The following is a 27538-nucleotide window of genomic DNA, read 5'->3' as shown; positions in this document are numbered from 1 at the left end:
GTACTTTGTACGGTGTGGAACACAGCCTAGTCTTCTATGGGATCCAGGCCGGAGCATATACACATCGTATACGCTCCAGATGGGATCCCATGTGGCGCCGCAAACAACTGACATGTCAGTTTTCTGCGGCCGCAATTCAGTGAATTGCAGCCGCAGAAAGACCTGTCAGTTCACACAATGAAGCGAGCGGCTCCGCTTCTCATTAGAAGCAGAAGGAAAGCATGAAAGACCACAGAAAGGTAATCAAATAACCTTTCACAAAATATGTTCATTTATTAATTGTAAATATGTTTCATTGTCAGAAAACCCCTTTAAGTATAACAAATGCATAAAAATATTAAAAACCTGGATGTAGGAAAACTCTTTCATGGCATTGTATAAATTGTGAAAAAGGTGTGAGATTTTGTAATTAGTAAAATTCAATGCAATATACAAATGCTAAAATAGAGCATAAAATAAAGTATACTGTTATTTCAAATGATGGCACTATTTGTATAAAATACCTTTAGTTTTTTCACACTGATGCATGGATCATTGGAGAAGCTCTCAGTGTCTGCAATTTGGATATCTGAGTCTTCCAGTTCACCTGTCAAGTCATTTCTCACCTGCCAGGAAAAACAAAAGAAACTGAATGGAAAAACTGCTCACAGTTTAGTTGCCAGCAGATAGACTACATGGGTTTGCCTTGATAAAGTACATAGATATAGAATGATTAATGTCTCAATTTTCCATTTTTACAGTACCCTAAAACAATTCAATAACATCACAGAAATGAGACTATTTAGCATAATAAAACAAAGCTCTGTGCAATGCAGGATGAATGATTTTTACATTTTTCACAACTACATTTAGCAACCTGTTTAAATGTATATGAGCAATGTATTAATGGTAATTGCAAAATGTATGCAAAGTGTCACTAATCATTAGAATATCATGGGTGGCCTTTAATTAATCTTATGGCACAAAGACTAAAAAAAACGTACTTTTTGTAACAGGATTCTAAAGAGGTCATGCTGAACATGGTGGCTAGTGCTGCCGGTCTGTGAACATTACCATGTTAATGACTTTTAAAATACTACTTAAAAATGTAATGAGACAGAGCAGTTACAGTGTCCTTCTATTAACATGACGAACATCCAGAACACATGGTAATAATGGTATTATGTATATTATGTGAGCAAGGATGACCATTGCCACCATAAAACAATAGACATTTTTAACCACTTAATGTGAAACGCTGCACACATTTTTATGATTAGTAAAACTGACCTACTGGGGTCATGTGACATATCATCAAAATTAGTTATCTTTTATTCTTTTTCATTCTAGCAGCAGAAATCTTCGTATTAACAGTACTGTGTGCAGAACACACACACATGCCAGGCAAAGAGGGATATTGATGTGGTATAGCCTTTACTACAAGCCAAAGAGCGGTGACTGCTTTCAGGGTATAATTTTGGAGATTACTGAAGTGTATCCTAATATGCAATATGTAATATGCAACAGCATTTCTTATTATCTGTAGTGTTAAGGACCTAAAACCTTGAAACTTATATGCAAGTTTTCAAGATTTTAGGTCCTTAATAGAGATGAGCGAACGTCGAGCATGCTCGAGTCGATCCGAACCCAAACTTTCGGCATTTGATTAGCGGTGGCTGCTGAACTTGGATAAAGCCCTAAGGCTATGTGGAAATCATGGATATAGTCATTGGCTGTTTCCATGTTTTCCAGACAACCTTAGAGCTTTATCCAAGTTCTGCAGCCCCAGCTAATCAAATACTGAACGTTGGGGTTCGGATCGACTCCAACCCAGTTTGCTCATCTCTAGTCCTTAACACCACAGACAATAAGAACTACTGAAGCCCTGCGTGCGTTGTGCTAATTACCAAAGATGAGTTCGACATCTATAGAAAATGACTGGAGCAGTCACAACGTGCATGCAGGGCTTCAGACAGCGATCTCTCAGTGGTGGGACTGGGTCCAGGAGCAGGACTTTGTGAAAGGGGGAAGTATATGGTGCTCCACCGGTGGGGGGGGGGGGGACATTTCCCCGGGAACTGGGGTGACAGGTTCCATTTAAGTTTTATCTTACTACTGGTTAACCATGGTGCCATTCTAGTTTGTACATTTTGGTTAGCCCGAGACACTGTGGTAACACACACAAGATCAGCACACATTGACTACTCCGACTCACCTAACGTTGGTCATATATTCCTTTAAACACATAGAAAGATGTTGCTAACCCCAATGTTTAAGTCTTATGTTGGATGGGGAAGTAGGTAGTGGGCTCAGAAGCTGTTATCTGCAGCTTACAAGTATCAAAGATCACTCTGCTGCCATTTTTTTTTCTCCTTCCTGACACAGCTATTTTTCTATGTGCAGTAAATATTGTGTATATATATAATATATATGTATTTATTTATATATGTATATATTTGGTATTGCCACTTTCGTAACAACCCAACCTGAAAAATTATAACATTATTTATACACCATGGTGGTGTAGTAGTATTTAAAAAAGAGAAAACATGAGAATTGATGTATTTTGTCAATCTGCCTCTGAAAAAGAAACAAAGGAAAAAAAATTGTATGAATAAAAACTATACATTTTTCCACTAAAAACAAGCCCACATCTAGCTTTATCACAAGAAAAAGAAAAAAGGTATGGATCTTGGAATGTGGCAACAGTTTTTGTGTGATTTATTTTGTGCCAAAGTAGTAATACTTGAAAAGAAACAGTAAAAAATCACTGCAATCATAGTGACACAGAGAATATATGTATTCTGTTATTTTTACTACACACTGAATAGTGTAAATTTTCAATGCAAAAAAAAAAAAAGAAAAAGAAATATTTTTTTCATCCCCCCCCCCCAATAAAAGGGTTAATAAAAGTTAATCAAAAAGTTACATGGATAACATTAAAAATTAATATTTGTCCCACAATAAACAAGCCCTCATATAGCTATGTCAACAAAAACTATAAAAAGATTTATGGCTCTTGGAAGGCAATGATAAAAAAAAAAGAAATAAAATTGCTTGGCCACTAAGGCCTAAAATAGGCCGGTCACTAGGGAGTTAATTTTGTTAGCAACTAAAGTTTTGTTTTCTTTAAAAAAATTGTTGTGGAGGGTATATGCTGTGCAGTATTTTCACATATGCATTCTTATTTGGGTAAAAACATTCTAATTGCTACACAATGTTGCCGACAATCCTGGCAACATCATAAGTCTCCAAACCAATAAAATCATGAACCGTATAATTATTAAAAAATGTTTGTATACTTTACTGTCAAATATTTGAAACCTACAAAGATAAATACCAGTATATAAACCTAGTTATAAATAAATACATACAACAAAACTTGTATGGTAAGTATGGAGGAAGGCACAATCTAGCAGCAGAGGTGGGACACAGGTGTTTACTTGTGGCTAGACTGCAGGAAATCAGTAACCTTTTGGCACGATACAGTATAAATAAAGTTTATGCCTTTATCATACCCCACTTACCTCAGTATAATACAGACCTCAGTATTACAGCTCAGTATAATAGACCCCCATAAGACCCCATTATAATATACTTCCATATCATTGAAGGGCTTTAATGAACATGAACATTTGCAACAATGGGCATTATTTGCACTTATTTTTATATTGTGGAAACATAGCCTTAGTGTAATTACAAAAAAGACACATGTCCATGGTATAGAAAACCTTGCCTAAGAGAAATTGCTTACTTACAGTACTTTACAAAAATAGATTTTTAAGTAAAATGCAGTGTGTACTTTTAAAGTACTATGCACACAGCTCCCTTGCTTTTTATTTCCATTATATTCTGAAAATACCTAATGTAATTACTAATGTTGTCCATGATTAGTGGAAAGACAGTGAGATGAATTAAAAAGTTAGCAATTCACAGGGATGGCTTAAAGTGATTACATTTGAAGAGGATTGCCTGATAATCAGTCTGTTGGCAGTGTAATGGACTGATATGCATCTGTCAGGCTCCACAACCTTACTCAGTTTCTTCAGTGTTTAACCTATTTAAAGAGGTTAGCACATAGCGGAGAGGAAATGAAAGATGAATAATGACACTCACCCAGACGTGGAGATGGTAAATAATGCAGGAATGTCATTGTAGGAGGGTTATGAAATGCCTTTGTAGTCTTGAAGTACATTACATGACACATTAAGTGCGAGAGCAGACATTGTTTTACTTTCTTGTTATATACATGTATGTGTATATACTTTTCTTTTTTGTGTGTATATGTACACCACTGTTCAAAAGTTTGGGGTCACATTGAAATGTCCTTATTTTTGAAGGAAAAGCACTGTACTTTTCAATGAAGATAACTTTAAACTAGTCCTAACTTTAAACAAATAAGAGAAACAGATTGCTGAACTCAGGGAGACCAGCCAAACGACAACACTGCCGGCTGCTAGTGAAAGCGCTCAATGCAGTGAAGTCCTATGTGCATTGCCCCCTGTAAACATGAATATGCAAAAGAAGAGCCCGTGGAGCCTCATTAAAGAGTTTCAAAACACAGGACTAGCCAGATATCCCTCCGGGAAGGACCCAGCCAAGGGGCAGCTCCTGTTAGGAAACCACCAAAACCACCATATTAAGTGGCCCTATAAGTCAATGTAATGAAAAGGGATAAACCAAGGTTAGGTAACCATCCACATACAGCTGTTTCGGGGTGTTGCCCCTCATCAGTGTGGAGCAGGATTCTGGCTAGGTGGGAGATATGCCTAGTAGAGCCATAAGAGAAACAGATTGCTGAACTCAGGGAGACCAGCCAAACGACAACACTGCCGGCTGCTAGTGAAAGCGCTCAATGCAGTGAAGTCCTAGGTGCATTGCCCCCTGGGAAACATGAATATGCAAAAGAAGAGCCCGTGGAGCCTCATTGAAGAGTCTCAAAACACAGGACTAGCCAGATATTCCTCCGGGAAGGACCCAGCCAAGGGGCAGCTCCAGTTAGGAAACCACCATATTAAGTGGCCCTATAAGTCAATGTAATGACAAGGGATAAACCAAGGCTAGGTAACCATCCACATACAGCTGTTTCGGGGTGTTGCCCCTCATCAGTGTGGAGCAGGATTCTGCCTAAACAAATACACTCTATATATTGCTAATGTGGTAAATGACTATTCTAGCTGCAAATGTCTGTTTTTTGGTGCAATATCTACATAGGTGTATAGAGGCCCATTTCCAGCAACTATCACTTCAGTGTTCTAATGGTACAATGTGTTTGCTCATTGGCTCAGAAGGCTAATTGATGATTAGAAAACCCTTGTATAATCATGTTCACACATCTGAAAACAGTCTAGCTCGTTACAGAAGCTACAAAACTGACCTTCCTTTGAGCAGATTGTGTTTCTGGAGCATCACATTTATGGGGTCAATTAAACGCTCAAAATGGCCAGAAAAAGAGAACTTTCATCCGAAACTTGACAGTCTATTCTTGCTCTTAGAAATGAAGGCTATTCCATGTGAGAAATTGCTAAGAAATTGAAGATTTCCTACAACGGTGTGTACTATTCCCTTCAGAGGACAGCACAAACAGGCTCAAACCATAGTAGAAAAAGAAGTGGGGGCCCGCGTTGCACAACTAAGCAAGAAGATAAGCACATTAGAGTCTCTAGTTTGAGAAACAGACGCCTCACAGGTCCCCAACTGGCATCTTCATTAAATAGTACCCGCAAAACACCAGTGTCAACATCTACAGTGAAGAGGCGGCTGCGGGATTTTGGGCTTCAGGGCAGAGTGGCAAAGAAAAAGCCATATCTGAAACTGGCCAATAAAAGAAAAAGATTAAGATGGGCAAAGGAACACAGACATTGGACAGAGGAAGTGTCAGGGCTAGTCGCTAAGAGAGACAAAATGGCGGACACAGACAGTGCACCCTAAGCTCAGCCCCGCCCACTGAATCTACCTACTTGCCCCCCTAGGCTAAACCCTAGGGAAGCAACTGGGCGGCGGTCCCTGTACTGGCTTGGTGGGACACAAAGACAAGACAGACAGACAAAACACAATAAAGAATAGTCGACAGTCCGGGTCACAACAATCGGGCAGAAAAGTACAAAATCACAATCCAAGAAGCAAGGTCAATAAACAGGCAATATGGTCAGGGCAGGCAGCTAGCAGGGATGGTCAGAAATACAAAGCAAAAGAGTAAGAATAAACAGAGCAAGAGAAACAGAACCAGGCAGAGACAAGCTCAATATCCGTCACTATCAGCCAAATACTTATAGGGAACAAGGAGACAGTTCCAGCCCCCTATTGGACAAGGCTCCTGGTTCCAAATGGAATCACCTGCGGATCAGGCAGCAGTGTAACTCCTTAATAGCCAGAACACAAAGCAGACGGGTGGGGCTGAACACAATACTAGAAATAGGCCAGTGTTTAGACAGGGTTCAGGTTACTGCACAAGACATACAAAACACTGAATATCAGTGCCATCTCAGCCTCGCAGCACGAGCTGAGGGGCGCACAGAGTTCATCCCAGGCACATTCATGACAGGAAGACTGGAAAAAAGTGTTGTGGACGGATGAATCCAAGTTTGAGGTGTTTGGATCACAAAGAAGAACGTTTGTGAGACGCAGAACAAATTAAAAGATGCTGGAAGAATGCCTGACGCCAGCTGTTAAGCATGGTGGAGGTAATGTGATGGTCTGGGGTTGCTTTGGTGCTGGTAAGGTGGGAGATTTGTACAGGGTAAAAGGGATTCTGAATAAGGAAGGCTATCACTCAATTTTGCAACGCCATGCCATACCCAGTGGACAGTGCTTGATTGGAGCCAATTTAATCCTACAACAGGACAATGACCCTAAACACCTCCAAATTGTGCAAGAACTATTTACAGCAGAAGCAGGCAGCTGGTATTCTATTGCTAATGGAGTGGCCAGCGCAGTCACCAGATCTGAACCCCATTGAGCTGTTGTGGGAGCAGCTTGACCGTATGGTACGCCAGAAGTGCCCATCCAACCAATCCAACTTGTGGGAGCTGCTTCTAGAAGTGTGGGGTGCAATTTCTCCAGCTTACCTCAACAGATTAACAGCTGGAATGCCAAAGGTGTGCAATACTGTAATTGCTGCAAAAGGAGGATTCTTTGACATATATCACCACTTTTATCAACAGCAATTAGACATTAACAGTTGTGCATGAGTGGTGGTGGTTGGGGACATGAACAGAAAATAGTGAGAGAGGAGGCAAATAGTAGCAGCTTATACATGAAGGGAGGCTAGTGTCATAGCTATAGGGGTTGCAGATGTGACTGGGCTGCTAAATCAGGGGGTCTCTCTGTCATGTTACTAAGCTCCCTTGAAAGATGGGGGAATGTCATCTGAACCTGGAGATTTGTCTATTTTGATTTTTTTTTTTTTACTCAAACAAAAGTTTTCTAAAATATTTTCAGGGCTAATTATTATTATTATTATTATTATTATTATTATTATTATTATCATTATTATTATTATTTACATTAAATTGTGTACATACTTTGGGGGAGATTTATCAAACTGGTGTAAAGTAGAATTGTCTTAGTTGCCCCTAGCAACCAGTCAGATTCCACTTTTTATTTTGCAAAGAATCTGTGAGGAATGAAAGATGGAATCTGATTGGTTGCTAGGGGCAACTGAGACAGTTTCACTTTACACCATGTTTGATAAATCTTCCCCTTTATCTCTAATGTTTTATCCCCAGCATTTATTTATTTATTATTTATTTATCTTTATATAGAAGTCATGTGATTCTTTATCATGTGATTTCAGGTTTTGTATTGAAGAATTAGGAAATAACATACCAGATAAAACATCAATATGTATTCAGATGTACCAAAGAAATATTGAATATGCAAATAAAGTAGGGTGTACAGTGCCAGAATACAAAGGGAATCTAACTACTACTACAAAATAAAAAGAGAATGTATACAATAACAGGAAAACTGGCAAACCAAAATGGTAATGAACGTATACTTTATTGAAGCAGATATCATTACAAAAACATATATAAATATAAGAAATCCCACAACTAAAAACACTTAAAATGAACAATCACTTGGGAGCACCTGGTATGGTGTTACCTAAATATGACATCCCTGCACAGGTATTGCAAACATCCCTTAAAGTGTCACTGTTGTTTTACAAAACCCTTGACATGTCATAGAGACACCACAAAAAAGTTTTAATCGGCCTGGTAATCGGACAAGTAATGTATGGTGCTTGTGAGATCGTCGGTCACCCGTCGCGCCCGCTATTCCACGTAGAAATGCGCAGGTGGTGACCGATGATTTTAAGTTTGAACCTAAATGTAAAATCAGCTGATGACACGATCATCGGCTGATTGTTCTCTGTATTCCACGGAGCGATAATCGGCCGAATCAGCCGATTCGGACGATTATCGCTTCATGGAATAGGCCCCTTAGGCTCCATAGAGCTCTATTATAAGTCCAACTGATCACATGACACACAGTCGTGAGAGCACTAAGCATGATTTTCTCCCGACTTTATCTCCCAATTGGTATGGGTCTGAATACTCTGTACCGGACCATCAAAACTTTTGACATGTTTCTGGGACATGTTGAAAGTTTTGTGAAATGACAGGTACACGTTAATAAACGTTAATAAACAATGGGACAGCCAGGCCCCAAAATATGCAACTTGATGTAAATAGTAAAGTGCATAAATCAAAACAAGGTACTAATGGGTGAAAAATAGTGCAAAAAGTAATATGCTTAAGCAGTGAGCAATGACCAAAAGCCGACAAGATATCACCAATATACTGATATTTCTAGCATGTAGCACGATGCCAAGGAGGCAAGCTCATGCCGTAGACATAGACTACTAGTAGTAATTAGTCAGTGTGAGTGAATGAGATATTTCCATACAACTACTGTATATGCCACTCTCCGCCGTTTTTGCTCAGTGTGAACTGGCCCTAAGCTTTAAAGTGATACTATTACCCCCTTTTTGTATTATGACTTCTCTACACAGGTGTAAAGGGTAAATTTTGAGGATTAGAGAGGCCTGTTGGATATGGTATAAGTTTGGTGTACTAAGGTTATTTGATTTTCAATGTCTTATGTCTTCTTTTATACTGTTTTTTGATTATGTGTGAAATGCTGTTTCAATTATATATACTGTTAATAAATACATATATTATATATTTATTTACAGTATATTTAATTGAAACAGCATTTTTTTGTTTCAGTTTTGCTATTGTAAACGAAAAATAGCAATATGAAAATGAAAATTTGCTGTTTTAACTAAATATTTACTGTTACACGGAGCTGTATTATCTAATACCGCTCCCGATAATTGAGAGGATGCTGGGAGAATTTGGACAGGTAACTATGGTATACTTTACTAAAACAGCTAAACAATTGTTTAGCTGTTTTAGTAAAGCTCATTTAGATTCGAATTTTCGATCGGATACTTGAATCTTTCGAGTTGTGCAATACTCGATCGAATAGCTACTCATTCAAGCATTGCTCGCTAATCTCTAATTATTACATTACTTACAAAACCTATGTTTTGTCTCCAAAAATGTAAACAAACAAATGGATAATGAAAAACATACAGTATACTGGTATGGTATGGTCACTTGTTCCCAAACGACCCATGCCGTTTGAGTACACCATAGGGTCCAAGAGGCTCTATGAAGCCATTAATGATGGGACCCAGCGATCACGCTGTAATCCATCATATACCCCTTGAATGCTTCACTCATGCAATTGATTTTCATAACTGCCAGAGGTATACTGCTTACCTCTGTGCAGTCAGATGCCCAATCTTCTCAAAAAATCTGACTCTGTGGGAAGATCATACTGATCAAACTGACAGTGGCATGTAAATGGCCCAGCAACGCAATATTGGTGGTGCAGTGGTCTGGATCAGCTACCCGCTGCAAAAACTCAAAAAAGTCAATCTGTTGTCAGTGCGGCCTCAATGCAGTGCTCCTAGGTATAAAATGTTTTAAAAATATAAATAAATCCATCCCATAATAAAAGTTTAAATTGCCCCCTTTTCCTATTTTTTTTCTAAATGTGAAAATTGCATGTGAAATTGCCTGAAATATTAAATTATAACATTTTTGATCTTGCATGGTAAACAGCTTAGGTGCAAAAGACAATGCACAAAACTGTTGATTTTTGCTCATATCCCATCCCCCCCCAAAAAAGAATAAAAAATGATCAAAAAGTCACATACTGTATATGCAAGTGTGGTACCAATTAAAACTACAGATTATGGAGCAAAAAGAATGAGCAATCATTTTCTTTCAGCATGGCACATCAGCGGAAGTTCAGAGGAAGATGACAGTGACAGATAGCGTGCGGCCCAGGAACCTCCTGCGGAGGAGGAGCAGGATGGGTAAGTATACACCAGCTCTGATCCCAGCACCAAGCTCAGCTGAGCAAATCTAGCAGTGCAGTAACCCCTGCACTGCCAGAAGTCTAACAGGCAAGGCGGGGGTGGTTGGAAATTTCAGATACAATTCAGACAGTGAAAAAACACAGACAGAAACTCAGCGCTTCCTCGGCCGCCCGGCACGGACCAAGGAATATTCCTAACAGCATCACATCCAGAAAAATTTCAACAAAAAGTGACAGCAAAATAGAAGTAAATTACAAATCTGTATAACTTTCTTTGAAGTGTGTAGTTTCCTAAATGATGTCTATATGCTTGAAACACCCTAACAAAAAATCCCCCAAATCCACAAGGCGTACCTTTATTTCTCAGGCCTACATGTGATCACTCAGGCAAAGAGTGGATTAAGGCCACACATGGGGTATTTCCAAAAACTACAGATTTGGGGTAAGAAATATTAAGATTTTTCGTTAATACCTTCTGTGTTAAAAAAAAAATACAGATTACAGCCATGTTCACACACTGTCTTTTTTAGAAAAATAACGGCCATTATTTGATACTAGAAATAACAGCTCTTATTTTCAAGCTTTGATAATTTCCATTGAAGTCTATAACAACAGCTGTTAGTTCACATAATGCATAGAATAATGGCTGTTGTTTGCAGCAGATGTAAAATTAAAGTTCAGGACATTTATTGGCTAAATTCACACTATGGGATTTTTTGAATGTCATTGCTGATTATAGACAATGATCATTATAGGTGGGCGCCATCTGCAATTATCGGACGTCATTTTGATGTCTGTCAGCAATGACGGCCACAAAATTCCGTAGTGCCATTTATGGACTTTATTTAGCAATAAAGTCCATTATATTAAGTTGTTCACAGATTTTTTTTTGCCCGTCTTTTCACCAAAATTCCAGGACCTTTAATAATAGCGACACCCAAAAGGGTGTTAAACACGGCCATCATTCAATGGAAATTAAATTATGTACCAACATTTAATATACAGTAGTATGTTAAATAACGGCTGTTATTTGGTTCTCAAAACAACGGCCATTATTTGGAGTATCAAATAACAGCAGTTAAAAAACATTTTATGAACATAGCCTATGACTGAAAATTTGCAAAAATAAATAAAAATGTTTAAATTACCCCTCCACTTTGCATTAATTCCTGTGAACGCCCAACTAAAAAAGTTTGTAAAACCTGTTGTGAATTTGTAGAGGGCTGAATAATAATAATAATAATAATAATAATAATAATAATAATAATAATAATAATAATAATAATAAAAATTATTATTATTATTATTATTATTATTATTATTATTATCATAGTGTTATAAAAATAAAAAAGTGTCTGACTCAGTAAATAAAAATCCAGGCAACACATTCAGATGTATATGTCGTGTGTAATCATAGTTTTATTAATTAGAATAGAGAAATAATATTTTGTAGCTATGATTTTTTTATTTTTACCTTTGTCCCTCGGGCACACTTCTTTTTTGTACAATTTGTATCGTTAATGCAGCAAGAGATGTCTGCTTTATGGTAGCTAAATAAATTAATGGGATTTAGTTGACAGAGAAGTGTCATGGATTGTTCTAGGTAGTGATGACATACAGCTCCCTCCTCTAGAGACCTGGAAGTGACAAGGAAGATACGTAAAGAGTATTATCTGTGTATAGTGTTTCTATCCTGCCTTATCTAGGCTTCCAGCAGTACTTAAGAACTGGATTGACTGTCCAAACCCAATAATGATAACGAAGAGATTCCTTTCATTCCGTGCCTGTACATACCAAAGCCGTCATGTGAGCTGCCCAAAACAGAAACTATCAGCTCAATCTGGTTGTTTTTGTGGCTCATGGGAAAGTTTTTATTTTTTTTTACTTGGCTATTCATATAGGACACAACAAATCTGACTAATAAGGAGATGCCATTTTTTGATTATACAAATCCTTAAGTTTGCTTTGAACTTTTTGTGTGTGATTTTTTTGTGGCTGTCTACTAAAGATTCTAATAGTAAATTATCCCATATATATATTCGGGAAAATGTGGTTTACCTTTTTCTTTAAACATTTCCTTTCAATGTTCAAATGTATTCACTGGGTTCCAAATTATTATGCAAATATTATTTTCTCATATTTTCCAAAATTACCTATATGAATTGCAGTCATTGTAATTTTCTAGTCATCATCTATTCGAGTATAATTGAAAGGTTTTTGAAGAAACTGCCTAAGATAAAAGTATATTTAAAAAAAAATAATAAAAACTCAAAATGCATGTTCTAAATTATTATGCACAGCAGAGTTTTCAACCTTTTCATTTTTATTAAGAACAAAAAAAATGGTCATTTGTGACATTATAAGCATTAGCAGATCATTAAAAACTGAAATCAAACAGTTGTCAAGTCAAAATTTTATTCTAGGTGATGTTACATTTGCACATAGGACCCCTTGTTCGAAAGGAGCTTCTGAACTCTTCCGTCCATTAAATTTCTCAGTTTTTGGATGGTTTCTGCTTCAATTGTTTTGCATGATGACAGAATACCCTCCTAGAGCTGTTGCTTAGATGTGAACTGCCTCCATCCATCATAGACATTCCTTTTAATGATGCTCCAGACGTTCTCAATGGGGTTGAGGTCAGGGGAGCACGGGGGCCACACCATAAGTTTGTCCCCTTTTATGCCCATAGCAGCCAGAGATGCAGATGTGTTATTTGCAGCATGAATGCACGGTTCTTCTTCTTGAACCATGGCAGGAAGTGCTGTTTGATAAACTCCACATACATTATGGAGTTTATCTTTACCCCTTCAGGGATTCTAAAGGGGCCGAAAATTTCTCTCCCCATGATTCCAGCCCAAAACATTACTCCACTTCCTCTTTGTTGGCACTGTAGCCATGATTGCATAGGGTGTCCATCAACCAGTCATCCTCCACTCCACATCCATCTGGACCATTGAGCATTGCACGGCACTCATCAGTGAACAAAACCGTTTTGAAGTCAGTCTTCATGTATTGTTTGGTCCACTGTAGCCATTTCTGCTTGTGTGCAGTGGATAGAAGAGGTGGACAGGATGGCTTATGCACAGCTGCAAACCTCTGAAGGACCCTGCATTGTTGTTCGGGGGGCACTGGAGGCACCAGCAGCTTCAAAAACTTGTCTGCTGCTATGACAAGGCATTTTTGCAGCTGCTCTTTTAACCTGACATAGTTGCCTGTTGGAAAGAGTCTTCAATTTTCCCTTATCAGCGTGCACACGTGTGTGCTCGGAATCAGTTACATACTTCTTGATTGTGCAATGATCACAATGAAGTATCTTGGCAATGTTGATTGTACTCATACCTTGACCTAAACACTCCACAATTTTGTTGCTTCTCAGCAGCCGACAGATCCTTTTTCTTTCCCATTTTGGCTCAAAATGTAGGCTGCCTAATAATGTTGGCCAGCCTTCTTAAGTAGTCTTGCCTTAATTGGACACACCTGCTAAACTAATTAGCACAGGTGTCTGCAACTGCTTTTAGTGATATAAAGAGCCCTGACACACATCACTAGCAATGAGTTTAACTGACAAAAAAAAAAAATTCGTTATCACCCCTAAACATGCATAATAATTTGGAACACAGTGTAGTATATTGCCTGTATCACACCACACATGCACAAGCACACTCTGTGTATGTACTGATTGTGCTTGTAATAAAAGGCACAAACATGCATATGTAATGCATTTGTGTAAAACAGACCTACAACATATTCATTAGTTTATGGTTAAGTTATATTCATTTTTGCCTGTGTATATTATATAACATCAGCAATAATAATTTAACCACTTGTCTAATATTGTGTAGGTCCCTTCATACTACCAAAACAGCCTTGACCCACTGAGGCATAGATGCCACAGGACCTCTGAAGGGGTCCCGGGGAATCTATCATGAAGATGTTAGCAGAAAATGCATTTCCAGTGTAAGTCCAAGAAGACATTTTTTTTTAGACTGAGATTGGAATTTGGAAGTCAGTTCAACACCTTAAACTTTGTTATGTTCCTTAAAGGAATTATACGGCAAGCCTTCCAAGATGTGCAGTGGTCGGGCTAAACCTACAACCACATGCAGGGGCGTAACTACCACTGTAGCAGACATAGCGGCTGCTGTGGGGCCCACCACATCAGGGGGTTCCGTTGCCTGCTCCTGCAATACACTGGGCCCCCTGAGCTGTCAACATGTACAGCAACAGGTAGCCAAGTGGGCCTCCTGGGTTTTGCAAATATCCCTTTAACTGCAAGCAGTTATGACGAGCGCTTGCAGTTATGCAGTTATGACTACACTTGATGGCTTAATAATCATTCAGGAAGGGGGGATGCAATCAAAAGTTTGCTATGGGGCCCAGCCATTTTCAGTTACGCCTCTGCCCACATGCAATGTCAAAAAGCTGCACAATATCTCAAATATTGCGACTCAGCCCCTTCCCCCATGTAGCTGAAGGGAAAGGGGAGAAAAAAGTTTTAGTGCCAGCAAGCAGAGGGCTTTAGCCGCCCTCTGCTTGACAGACAACCCCTTTAAACTATTACTCAACAGTTTTTGCAGAATGTTAAAGTGCAGTAAAGAAGTTATCTGAGCATCAACAATTTTGTATCTATGGCTGGTGACGATATGAAAAGGTCATACTCTTCTTCCTTTATTCCACAAAGCTCCCAGTGTGACATTATCTGGTCATTTGCTTCCAAGACCAACCTGTCTCAGCAGTCGGCTAATCACTAAGGTAAGACACTGCAAAAGTGATTCTGTAATGCACTGGATGTCCCCCAAATACAGATGAGCTGCAGGCTGTCTGCAGTTCTTACATCTCATGAGTAGACAGTATGTTCTTTGGAACATAGACAACAATGTAGTTAGTGCTTATATGGGGACACCACTGCTGTTTTTTTTATGGAAGCTTAACCCCTTAGTGACCGCCGATACGGCTTTTTACGGCGGTCACTAAGGGTCCTTATTCTGCTGCCATCAGCTTTTTACGGCGATGGCAGAGAATAAGGCTGCGGGGGCCCCATCCCCCCAGCTACCGGACGCCCCCCCCCCCCTTACCGACGATCGCCGCTTATAACGTTATAGCGGCGGCCGTCGGTAAAGGGGATTACCGGTGCCACCGCCGCCTTTCATCTCCCCCCGCCGTGAATCCACGGCGGGGGGAGATGAAATAAGTGTCCCCCAGACCTCAGATCAGCCCCCCCTAGTAGGGCGATCACTAACCCCCCTCCCCGGGCGGCCATCATTTCCAAGATACAAAAACATACAAAAAACATACATAACATACAAAACATAAAAACATACAAAAAAAATAAAACACACACTTTTTATTATAGTAATAATTGCAGTTTACTCCCAAATTACCCCTAACCCCCCCAGATTACCCGTAACCACCGCACGTTGCCCATAACCACCGCACGTTGCCCGTAACCACCGCACGTTGCCCGTAACCACTGCACATTGCCCGTATCCACCCCAAATTGCCAGTGACCCCCTCCAGATTGCCCACCCCAAATTACATGTACCCACCCCAGATTACCTATAAGCACTTCAGTTTATCAGTAACAATCCCAGATTGTCTGTAACCCTTCCAGGTTGCACATAACCCCCCCAGGTATCCCGTAATCACGCCAGATTACATGTAACCCCCCCAGATTGCACGTAACCACCGCACGTTGCCTCTGACCACCGCACTTTGCCTCTGACCACCGCACCTTGCCTCTGACCACCGCACCTTGCCTCTGACCACCGCGCCTTGCCTCTGACCACGCCACGTTGCCTCTGACCACGCCACGTTGCCTCTGACCACCCCAAATTGCCAATGACCCCCTCCAGATTGCGGTGCCCATGCCAGATTACAGGTATCCACCCCAGATTGCCTATAAGAACTTCAGTTTATCCGTAACCACCCCACGTTGCCCGTAACCACCCCAGATTGTCTGTAAGCACTGCAGGTTGCCTGTAACCACCCCACGTTGCCCGCATCCACCCCAGATTGTCTGTAAGCACTGCAGGTTGCCCGTAACCACCCCACGTTTCCTGTAACCACCCCAGATTGTCTGTAAGCACTGCAAGTTGCCCGTAACCACCCCACGTTTCCTGTAACCACCCCAGATAGTCTGTAAGCACTACAGGTTGCCCGTAACCACCCCACGTTGCCCGTATCCACCCCAGATTGTCTGTAAGCACTGCAGGTTGCCCGTAACCACCCCACGTTGCCCGTATCCACCCCAGATTGTCTGTAAGCACTGCAGGTTGCCTGTAACCACCCCATGTTGCCCGTATCCACCCCAGATTGTCTGTAAGCACTGCAAGTTGCCCATAACCACCCCACGTTTCCTGTAACCACCCCAGATTGTCTGTAAGCACTACAGGTTGCCCGTAACCACGCCACGTTGCCCGTATCCACCCCAGATTGTCTGTAAACACTGCAGGTTGCCCATAACCACCACACGTTGCCCGTAACCACCCCAGATTGTCTGTAAGCACAGCAGGTTGCCCGTAACCAGCCCACGTGGCCCGTAACCACCCCAAGTTGCCTGTAACCACCGCACGTTGCCTCTGACCACCTCATGTTGCCTCTGACCATACTACTTCGCCTCTGACCATGCCATGTTGCCTCTGACCACCGCAGGTTTCCTCCGACCACCGCAGGTTGCATCTGACCACCGCAGGTTGCCTCTGACCACTCCAAATTGCCAATGACCCCCTCCACATTGCGGTAACCATGCCAGATTACAGGTACCCACCCGAGATTACCTATAAGCACTTCAGTTTATCCAGTTTAACCACCCCACATTGCCCGTAACCACCCCACGTTGCCCGTAACCATCCCAGATTGTCTGTAAACACTGCAGGTTGCCCGTAACCACCCCACGTTGCCTGTAACCACCCCAGGTTGCCGTAACCACAGCAGGTTGCCCGTGACCACCCCATGTTGTCCGTAACCACCCCAGATTACCTGTAACCACCTCAGGTTGCCCATAACCACCCCTGGTTGCCCGTAACCACCCCACATTACCTGTAATCTCATTTTTTTTATTTTATTTTAGTAACTGCGCTATTCTAAAAACCATTACTAGCTGCGGTTTTGCTTCAGTAAATTGGCACTCCTTCCCTTCTGAGCCCTGCTGTGTGCCCATACAGTGGTTTATGCCCACATATGAGGTACCGTTTTACTCAGGAGAACCTGCCTTACAGATTTTTGGGTACGTTTTCTCTCCTGTTCCTCGTGAAATTGAGAAATTTCAAACTAAACCAACATATTATTGGAAAAATTCGAGTTTTTCATTTTTACTGGCCAATTTTGAATACTTTCCTCTAATACCTGTGGGGTCAAAATGGTCACCACACCCAAAGATGAATTCTTTGAGGGGTGCACTTTCCAAAATGGGGTGACTTTTGGGGGGAATCTATTCTGCTGACACTACAGGGGCTCTGCAAACGCACCTGGCGTTCAGAAACTTCTTCAGAAAAATCTGCACTGAAAATGCTAATTGGCGCTCCTTCCCTTCTGAGCCTGGCTGTGTGCCCATACAGTGGTTTATGCCCACATATGGGGTACCGTTCTACTCAGGAGAACCTGCGTTACATATATTGGGGTGACATTTCTCTCCTGTTCCTCATGAAATTGAGAAATTTCAAACTAAACCAACATATTATTGGAAAAATTCGAGTTTTTCATTTTTACTGTCTAATTTTGAATACTTTCCTCTAATACCTGTGGGGTCAAAATGCTCACCACACCCCAAAATGAATTCTCTGAGGGGTGCACTTTCCAAAATGGGGTGACTTATTGGGAGATTTTACTCTGCTGACACTACAGGGGCTCTGCAAACGGACCTGGTGCTCAGAAACTTCTTCAGCAAAATCTGCATTGAAAAAGCTAATTGGCGCTCCCTTCCTTCTGAGCCTGGCTGTGTGCCCATACAGTGGTTTATGCCCACATATGGGGTACCGTTGTACTCAAGAGAACCTGCGTTACAAATTTTATATATTATTGGAAAATTTTAATTTTCCATTTTTTTACTGCCTAATTGTGAATACTTTCCTCCAGCCCCTGTAGGGTTAAAATGCTCATTATACCCCTAGATTAATTCTTTAAGGTGTGTAGTTTCCAAAATGGGGTCACTTATGGGGGTTTTCAGGATACCAGACTTCTAAATCCATTTAAAAAAAGAACTGGTCCCTAAAAAAATCAGTTTTGGAAACTTTCACGAAAATGTGATAATTTGCTGATAAATTTCTAAGCCCCATAACACCCTAAAAAAGTAAAATATGTTTACCAAATTATGCCAGAATAAAGAAGACATATTGGTAATGTGACTTAGTAACTAATTTATGTGCTACGACTTTCTTTTTTTAGAAGCAGAGAATTTCAAAGTTCATAAAATGCAATTTTTTTAAATTTTTCATGATATTTTCACGTTTTTCACAAAAAACACACAAAGTAGTGACCAAATTTTTCCACTAACATAAAGTGCCATATGTGACGAAAAAACAATCTCAGAATCACTAGCATACGTTAAAGTGTCACTGTCGTGAATTTTTTTTTTGCAGAAATCAATAGTCCAGGCGATTTTAAAAAACTTTGTAATTGGGTTTATTATCCGAAAAATGCATTTTTATCATGAAAAATCAGTTTGAAGCTCTCCCCCCTGTCTTCATTGTTCTCCTATGGAGAGAGCTAAAGAAAAGACCAAAACAGGACAACAAAGAGTTAATCTACAAATCCCTCACCCGTTATCTGTTCTAACCATCACCAGTGACCTGTCTGAGCTCAGATTACAGCTGTCACCCAGCTCCGTGCCTGTAATCCTCTGTTATCTGCTTTCTGCTGCCGGCTAACTCCCTCCTTCCTCCTCCCCCCTCCCCTCTCCCTAGAACAGACAGGGTACGTCTCCTGCAACAAGTCACAATTTTCAGATTTTTCAGAGTGGATGAAAAAGAGGAAGGAGGGGGGGGACCTGGGAAAAGGCTTTTTACATGCAGATAATGGCAGATTTGGCTAATAAACCCAATTACAAAGTTTCTTAAAATCGCCTGGACTATTGATTTCTGCAAAAAAAAAAAAAATACGACAGTGACTCTTTAACCCCTTAAGGACCGGGCCTGAAATGGCCTTAAGGACCGGAGCAAATTTTATGAATTTGACCAGTGTCACTTTATTCATTAATAACTTCGGGATGCTTTTACCTATCCGGCTGATTCTGAGATTGTTTTCTCGTGACATATTGTACTTCACATTTCTTGTAAATTGGAGTCGATACTTATAACGAATCTTTATGAAAAAACCCAAAATAGCGTGAAAAATTGTGAAAAAATGCATTTTTCCAAATTTAAAACTTTTCTGCTTATACAGAAAATGGTTATACCACATAAATTATATATTAAATAGCATTAGCAACATGTCTACTTTATGTTGGCGGCATTTATTAAACTATATTTCATTATTTTTAGACAATAGGAAGCTTAAAACATTAGCAGCAAATTTCCAAATTTTCAGTAAAATTTCAAAATCAGATATTTTTAGGGAACTGTTCAGGTTTATAAAAGTGTATTTGAGGGGACTGTGTGTTAGAAAGCCTCACGAAGCACCCCATTTCAGAAACTGCACCCCCTAAACTCTGCAAAAGCACATCCAGAAAGTTTTTAACCCTTTAGGGGAGTCACAGAACTAAAAGCTAAGTGTGTAAGAAATTTGAAAATTTTAATTTTCTGTGCAGAGATTTTATTGTAATCCAATATTTTTCATAATTATAAACCTATTACCAGAGAAATGCACCCCAATATTGATTGCCCCGTTTCTGCAGTTTATAGAAATACCTCATATGTGGCCCTATTGCGCTATTTGACGCAACCACAAGCCTCAGATATAAGGGAGCGCCTAGTGAATTTCAATGGCTCCGTTATTTTTGGTCATTTTTGACTGTACCACTTCAGGTTGGCAGAGGCTCTGGGGTGCCAAAACCTAAAAAACACCCCTAAAGGGACACCATTTAGAAAACTACACCCCTCAAGGAATGTAACAAGGGGTGCGGTGAGCATCTGGACCCCACAGGTGCTTCACAGATTTTCCAAACAATATGGCTTGAAAAAAGACTAAAGTATTTTTTACACTAAAATGTTGTTCTAGCCTTCAATTTTTCATTTTCACAAAGGGATAAAAGGAAAAAAAAAACACAAAACATGTAGCGCAGTTTCTCCCGAGTACGGAAATACCCCACATGTGGACATAAAGTGCCAAGCGGGCGCAGGACGAGCCTCCAAAGGGAAGGAGCGCCAATTGGCTTTTGGAAGCTGGATTTCACTGGAATGGATTTCAAGGGCCATGTCGCATTTACAGAGCCCTCGTGCTGCCAAGACACTGGAAACCCCCCACAAGTGACCCCATTCTGGAAACTACACCCCTCAAGGAATCTAACAAGGGGTGCAGTGAGCATATGGACCCCACTGGTGACGGGCACAAATGTGGAAAAATGTGACGTGAAAGTGAAAATTTTCATTTTTTCACTTTCATGGCACAAATGTGCCCGTCATCCAGGGGTCCATATCCTCACTGCACCCCTTGTTAGATTCCTTGAGGGGTGTAGTTTCCAGAATGGGGTCACTTGTGGGGGGTTTACAGTGTTTTGGCAGCACAAGGGCTCTGTAAATGCGACATGGCGTTCATCATCCATTCTAGCCAAATCCAACCTCTAAAATCCAAATGGCGCTCCTTCCCTTCGGAGGCTTGCCCTGCGCCCACATGGAGCTTTATGTCCACATGTGGTGTATTTACGGACTCGGGGGAAATTGCTCTACACATTTTGTGTTTTTTTTTCTCTTTTAACCCCTTGTGAAAATGATAAATTCAAGGCTAGACCAACATTATAGTGTAAAAAATTTAATATTTCATTTTCACGCCACATTGTTCCACATTTGTGCCCGTCACCAGTGGGGTCCATATGCTGACTACACCCCTTGTTACATTCCTTGAGGGGTGTAGTTTCCATAATAGGGTCACTTGTGGGGAGTTTAACTGTCTTGGCAACACAGGGGCCTTTTGAATGCAACATGGCCCCTCGAAATCCATTCCATCCAAATCCAGCCTTCAAAAACCAAATGGCGCACCTTCCCTTTGGAGGCTTACCCTGCACCCGCATGGCGCTTTATGTCCACATGTGGGGTATTTCCGTACTCAGGGGAAATTGCTCTACACATTGTGTTTTTTTTTATCTTTTAACCCCTTTAACCCCTTTTAAAAAATCAAGACAAGATCAATGATTTAGAGTAAAAATTAAAAAAAAATTACACTAAATGTTGGTCTAGCCTTGATTTTTTTCCATTTCCACAAGGGGTTAAAAAAGAAAATGAACACAAAACGTGTAGGGTAGTTTCCCCTGAGTACGAAAATACCCCACATGTGGACATAATTTGCCATATGGGCACAGGGCAAGTCACCAAAAGGACAGAGCACCATTTAGAGGCTGGAATGGGGGATGGAGGCCATGTCGCAATTACAAAGCTCCTGTGCTGCCAGAACAGTAGAAACCCCCGACAAGTGACCCAATTCTGGAAACTACACCCCATAAGGAATCTAACAAGGGGTGCAGTGAGCATATGGACCCCACTAGTGATGGGCACATGTGTAGAACATGTGCCGTGAAAATAAAAAATACCATTTTTTTCATTTTCACGTCCCAAATGTAGCCGTCACCAGGGGGCCATATACCCGCTGCCCCCCTTGTTAGATTCCTTATGGGGTGTAGTTTCCAGAATGGGGTCACTTGTGGGGGGTTTCTACTGTCCTGGCCGCACAGAGGCTTTGTAATTGCATCATGGCATCCTCTAATGGGAATGGCGGCCATACCTATTTAGCTGGGGAAAAGGGACAATTCTAATTTATTTGGGGGTATTAGGCCAATTATTAGTTTATAAGGTTGGAAATGACAGGTGTCCATCAAATTCAACCTGTGTTGATCCAGAGGAAGGCAAAAACCCCTCGTGAGGCAGACGACAGTAGCCTCATCACAGGGGAAAAATTCCTTCCCGACTCCATAATGGCGATCAGAATAATCCCTGGATCAACGTGACCCCTGAAATAGGAATAAGGGAGAGAATTTAGATAATGTAGAACCCCAGTGACGTGTGGTGCGCCTTGGAGCGATCCAGTATACAGAGGCCGGGGTGATCAGGACAGGTGGCACACTGGTAAATGGCGTCCTTCCTGATCCCCCTGTTACACCACACTCTGCACTTCTTCTGGGGTCTCCCTTTCTCCAGTGTGGGGGACGTCACCTGGAAAATGTTGTCCTGGTGCGATACGGGGTCCTTCATATCCAGAAGCGCTGGGTCCGCTCCATGGCTGCTAAATATTAGGGCTCTATTACTACTTCTGATATGTTAGGATCGTGCCGCAAGCTACAGTAGCTCGGGCAGCGAGGGACCGGAAGAGGGGGCGCTGGTATAAAAGTTATCCCCGTACAGGTGGTGACCTTTATCCAGCAGTGGGAAGATCAGTTCCCGGACGATGTCCCCACTAACTCCGAGGATGGGGGGGGGGAGTGGGCATCTGGGGGCTGGATTCGAGTGTCCCTTCCTTCATACACCCTAAGGGTACGTGCACACTGCGGAATCGCGAAGGATAACCCTTTGTGCATTCCGCAGTTGGCACCCGCCGGCGGACTGATGCAGGCGCACGTCTCTGTCCGTGTCGTAGACTCCATTCTATGCACGGGCGGATTCCGCTCTGCGTCCAACGTGTTGATGGAATGACGGATGATGGAATCCGCCCATGCATAGGATAGAGTCTATGACACGGGCGGAGACGCGCCCCTGCATCAGTCCGCCGGCGGGTGCCAGCTGCGGAATGCACGAAGGGTTATCCTTCGCCATTCCGCAGTGTGCACGTACCCTAAATCTGTAAGTGTACCCTGAGGTACTCTCACAGAGTTTGTAGAATTTCACGCCATACCGTCATCTCTTATTGGGACGGTACTGGCGGAAAAGACGTGTCTGAGGGGCAGCGTACGCTACGCTACCCCCAGACACGTCACTGGATGATGAGGAGGATGAGGATGAATGGAGAAACGAAGGATCCCCCCCATTCATCCTCACTGGCTGTTTCGGTGTCGGAGGCAATAATAATGTATGCGTCCGATACCGAAAACACCCTGGGGGCCATCTTTATATGGGGATTGGTATATGGGGTATATTGGGGTATGTAGTGGTGTAGTGTAAAACTTTATTCAATGTAGTGTGGTGTAATGTAGTGTTTTTTTACGTGTTTTTTACAGTAAGTATACAAAAAAAACCTACGCCAAAAATGGTGTTGCTGATGAATGCCGCACTTATGTTCGGCACTTATCAGCAGACCGTGGCAGTAGGATATAAAAAAAAAACCACCCTACGCCAAAAAGGAGGAGTTGCTGATTAGCAGCGCACTTTCGTGCGATGCTGATCAACACTCAGCGGCGATAGGGTGCGGAAAATAGGAAAAAAAAAATTGGGAAAAATTTGTTTTTTTCTACTACATTCTGAACATCCCTGTAGTGGCTGATACGTGTATTACACTTATCAGCCGATAGGGGGCAGCAGAGCGCAAGATCCGAAAATAGACGACGCTGGAGCCGGAAAAATACGAAAAAAGACGACGCTGGAGCCGGAAACAGACGATCGGGACTCACGGAAGAAGCCGAAGTCCCGACAAGATGAAGAGGACGCCGGGAACCCGGAAGACGCCGATCAGGACCCCGGGACAGGTGAGTAATGTACAAATACCTGCTCTGGACCCCTCAGCTACCTAGCTGAGGGGTCCGGAGCAGGTATTTATTACTTGTGGGGACTTTGATCGCCGTGAACGGCCGGCCGGCTGGCCGGCCGTTCACGGCGATCGGGATGGTGGTACCGTGACCACCATTACTTTTTACAGTAATGGCGGTCGGTGCCGTCCTCGGACAGCACCGACCGCCATTTTTTTCTGCGTCATCGGGCCACCGATGGCCCGGAAAGGTTCCGATCGCCGCTATCAGCCGCTTATCAGCCAATAGCGGCGATCGTCGGCATGGGGGGGTTAACAACCCTCCATGCCGACAGGGAGAGATGGCCTGCTATGTATTATAGCAGGCTATCTCCCCCGATCGGGACCCGGCCGGCCGCGGCGCCCGTTTAAAGGGCTGACGTACCGGTACGTCATGGGTCCTTAAGTGACAGTGATCCATGACGTGCCGGTACGTCATGGGTCCTTAAGAGGTTAAAGCATCACTGCGCTATAAGAGCATAAAGTGAGACAGGTCAGATTTTGAAAAATTAGCCTGGTCATTAAGGCCCAAACTAGCTGCAGCACGAAGGGGTTAACCCCTAGACGACCCTGGACGTAGGGTTACGTCATGGAAGTCTGTCCCCAGACGACCCATGACGTAACCTTACGTCCTGGGTGTTTTTCCCGCTATGAAGCTTCATAGCAGGTGGGGGCCGGCTGCAATCAGCAGCCGGGACCTCACCGGTAATGACACGCTGCAGCGATCGCGCTGCCGCGTGTCATTAACCCCTTAAACGCCGCGATCGCGGCGCGACCGCGGCGTTTAAGTGTAAGTGACAGGGGGAGTCCCCTGTCACTTACCGATCGGGACCCCCGCAGTGTGACTGCGGGGGTCCCGATCATTGACACGGACTGCCGGAGGTCTCTTACCTGCCTCCGTGCAGTCCGATCGGCGATCTGCTACACTGAGCCTGCACAGGCAGGCTCAATGAGCAGATCGCCGATAACACTGATCAATGCTATGCCTATGGCATAGCATTCATCAGTGTAGAAATCTAAGTATTGTATGTACAAGTCCCCCAAAGGGACTTCAAAAGTGTAAAAAAAAAAAAGTTCAAAACACTAACACACTACCCCAAAACCCCTCCCCCAATAAAAGTCTAAATCACCCCCCTTTCCAATTATATAAATAAAACATATAAAAATGAATAAATAGATAAACATATCATATACCGTAGCGTGCGTAATTGTCCGATCTATTAAAATATAACAAGCGTCATTGTGACCGGTAAACAGCGTACACGAAAAGAGGGGAAAAAGTGCGCAGATTACCGATTTTATGTTACATTATATATTTAAAAAAATCAATAAAAAGTGATCAAAACGTCCGATCTTCACAAATATGGTATTAATAAAAACTAGAGATCATGGCGGAAAAAATGACACCCCATACAGCCCCGTAGGTGAAAAAATAAAACCGTTATAAGCGTCACAATAGGCCCATTTTATTAATATTTAATTGCCAAAAAAAAGGATTTCATAAAAAAAAAATATATAACATTAGAGAATCTGTGTAACCTGCATATGGTTGTGTTCGGACTGACCTATAGAATAATAGTGTCATGTCGCTGTTACCATATAGTGCATTACGTAGACACAGGAACCCCCCAAACGTTACCATATTGCATTCTTTCTTACGATTTCACCTATTTATATCTTCATAAATAATATATTTGGAATTCCATCATACATGTTATGGTAAAATGAATGACGCCATTACAAAGTACAACTATTCCTGTAAAAAACAAGCACTTACATGGCCTGTAGATAGAAAACTGAGAGTGCTAGAGCTCTTAGAAGGGGAGGAGGGAAAAACGAAAGCACTAAGATCAAAATTTGCGCGGTCCACTGGGTCATTTTGGGCCTGGTCCTCAAAGGGTTAAAGAGTCACTGTTGTGAATTTTTTTTTTGCAGAAATCAATAGTCCAGGCGATTTTAAGAAACTTTGTAATTGGGTTTATTAGGCAAATGTGCCATTATCTGCATGTAAAAAGCCTTTTCCCAGGTCCCCCCCTCCTCTCCTTTCTGTCATCCACTTCTCAGAATCAGGAAATCTCAATCAGACGCATCCTGTCTGTTCTATGAAGAGGGGAGGGGGGAAAGGAGACGGAGCAGAAATGTCGGCAGCAGAAAACAGAGAACAAAGGATTCCTCAGCGGGGGGTTTCAGAGCGCTATTCAGAGCGCTATTCAGAGGTCAGAGAGGTCTGACATCAGAGGAGAGAGGGTAATGTAGCTTTTAATTAACTATTTGTTGTCCTGTTTTGGTTTCTCTTTTCCCTCTCTGCATAGGAGAACAAGGAAGACAGGGGGGGGGGGGCTTCAAAATGCTTTTTCATAAAAATTCATTTTCCAGCTAATAAACCCAATTACAAAGTTTCGCCTGGACTATTGATTTCTGCAAAAAAAAAAATCACGACAGTGACTCTTTAAGTGAGCATTAATTGTGTATATGTTCTTGTACAGCTATGTGTCTGTGTTTATGTCTATATTTGTGTGAACCGGCAGTGACAAAAATCCTTTTTCTTTTCTTGTTCTGACTTATTTGTTACAGTTAAATGGCAATTCCATTAACTGGATGAAGTATGGAATAGTGTGATTAACAATCAAGTATTGATGTCCTATATCATCTGCACAATGAGTTTTTCCTATTAAGCTTGTAAAATAGGAAAAGGTAGATAAAACTTTATTAATACTGAAAACAGATAATTGGCCATTAATGATGCAATGCAAAAGACAGACTCCTATTAAAACACATTTGCAACCGGTAAAGTTATGCTGTTTATCAACACATTCTGGGAAAAATGGATTCTTTAGTTGTTACCAAATATTAATAAGGTTTAAACAATACAGAACTCTATTTTTATTCATATTTCGTGTTTTCTGGAGCTAAAGCTACATGTAAGCACTAAAGAGTAAATCCTTTTGTCATTCAGGAGTCTCTAATCCCACCAGATGTTGATCATAAGAGAGTCCTAATGAGAACTAGTCATGGCAGATGGTTTGCACACACAGGCATTTTCATGCAATTCATATGTGCATGGAACACTGGAAGGTTATTGTTATTTTTGCCTAGTGTTATTGCATTCATACCATAACAAACATTGATGAAGAAAGCTCAGCTTCTCTTAAGCTTTAATGATTTCTGTTGTAAAATGCAGAGGCAGATCATACAAGAAGGGGGTTAACATAAGTTCTAGAGTTGAAAAGGCAGTTCATAATATCACACATAGATATCATACTCCCCTCGGTTGCTGTTGCACCTTGTTTTTTTTTTTTGTCTGTACTGAAGCCACAAGCAGCGTGCAACCTGCAGTGAGAACAGAGTCATAGATGTGCTGCCAATT

The 27538-nt window shown here is 41.6% G+C and overlaps 1 protein-coding gene across 3 annotated transcripts in view; it reads right to left on the bottom strand.

The window, feature by feature from the left end:
* The window catches only part of GABBR2 (gamma-aminobutyric acid type B receptor subunit 2), a 505458-nt gene that overhangs the window by 256073 nt on the left and 221847 nt on the right, over positions 1–27538 (bottom strand). For all 3 annotated transcript variants that reach the window (XM_069958150.1, XM_069958151.1, XM_069958152.1), the window contains exon 4: positions 504–605. In XM_069958150.1, coding sequence (XP_069814251.1) covers positions 504–605 — 102 coding nt within the window. The remainder of the gene's footprint in view (positions 1–503; positions 606–27538) is intronic.

The sequence above is a fragment of the Dendropsophus ebraccatus genome, chromosome 2, assembly GCF_027789765.1.
Source record: "Dendropsophus ebraccatus isolate aDenEbr1 chromosome 2, aDenEbr1.pat, whole genome shotgun sequence".
Lineage (NCBI taxonomy): Eukaryota > Metazoa > Chordata > Amphibia > Anura > Hylidae > Dendropsophus > Dendropsophus ebraccatus.
This window is presented reverse-complemented; position numbering and strand designations above follow the sequence as displayed.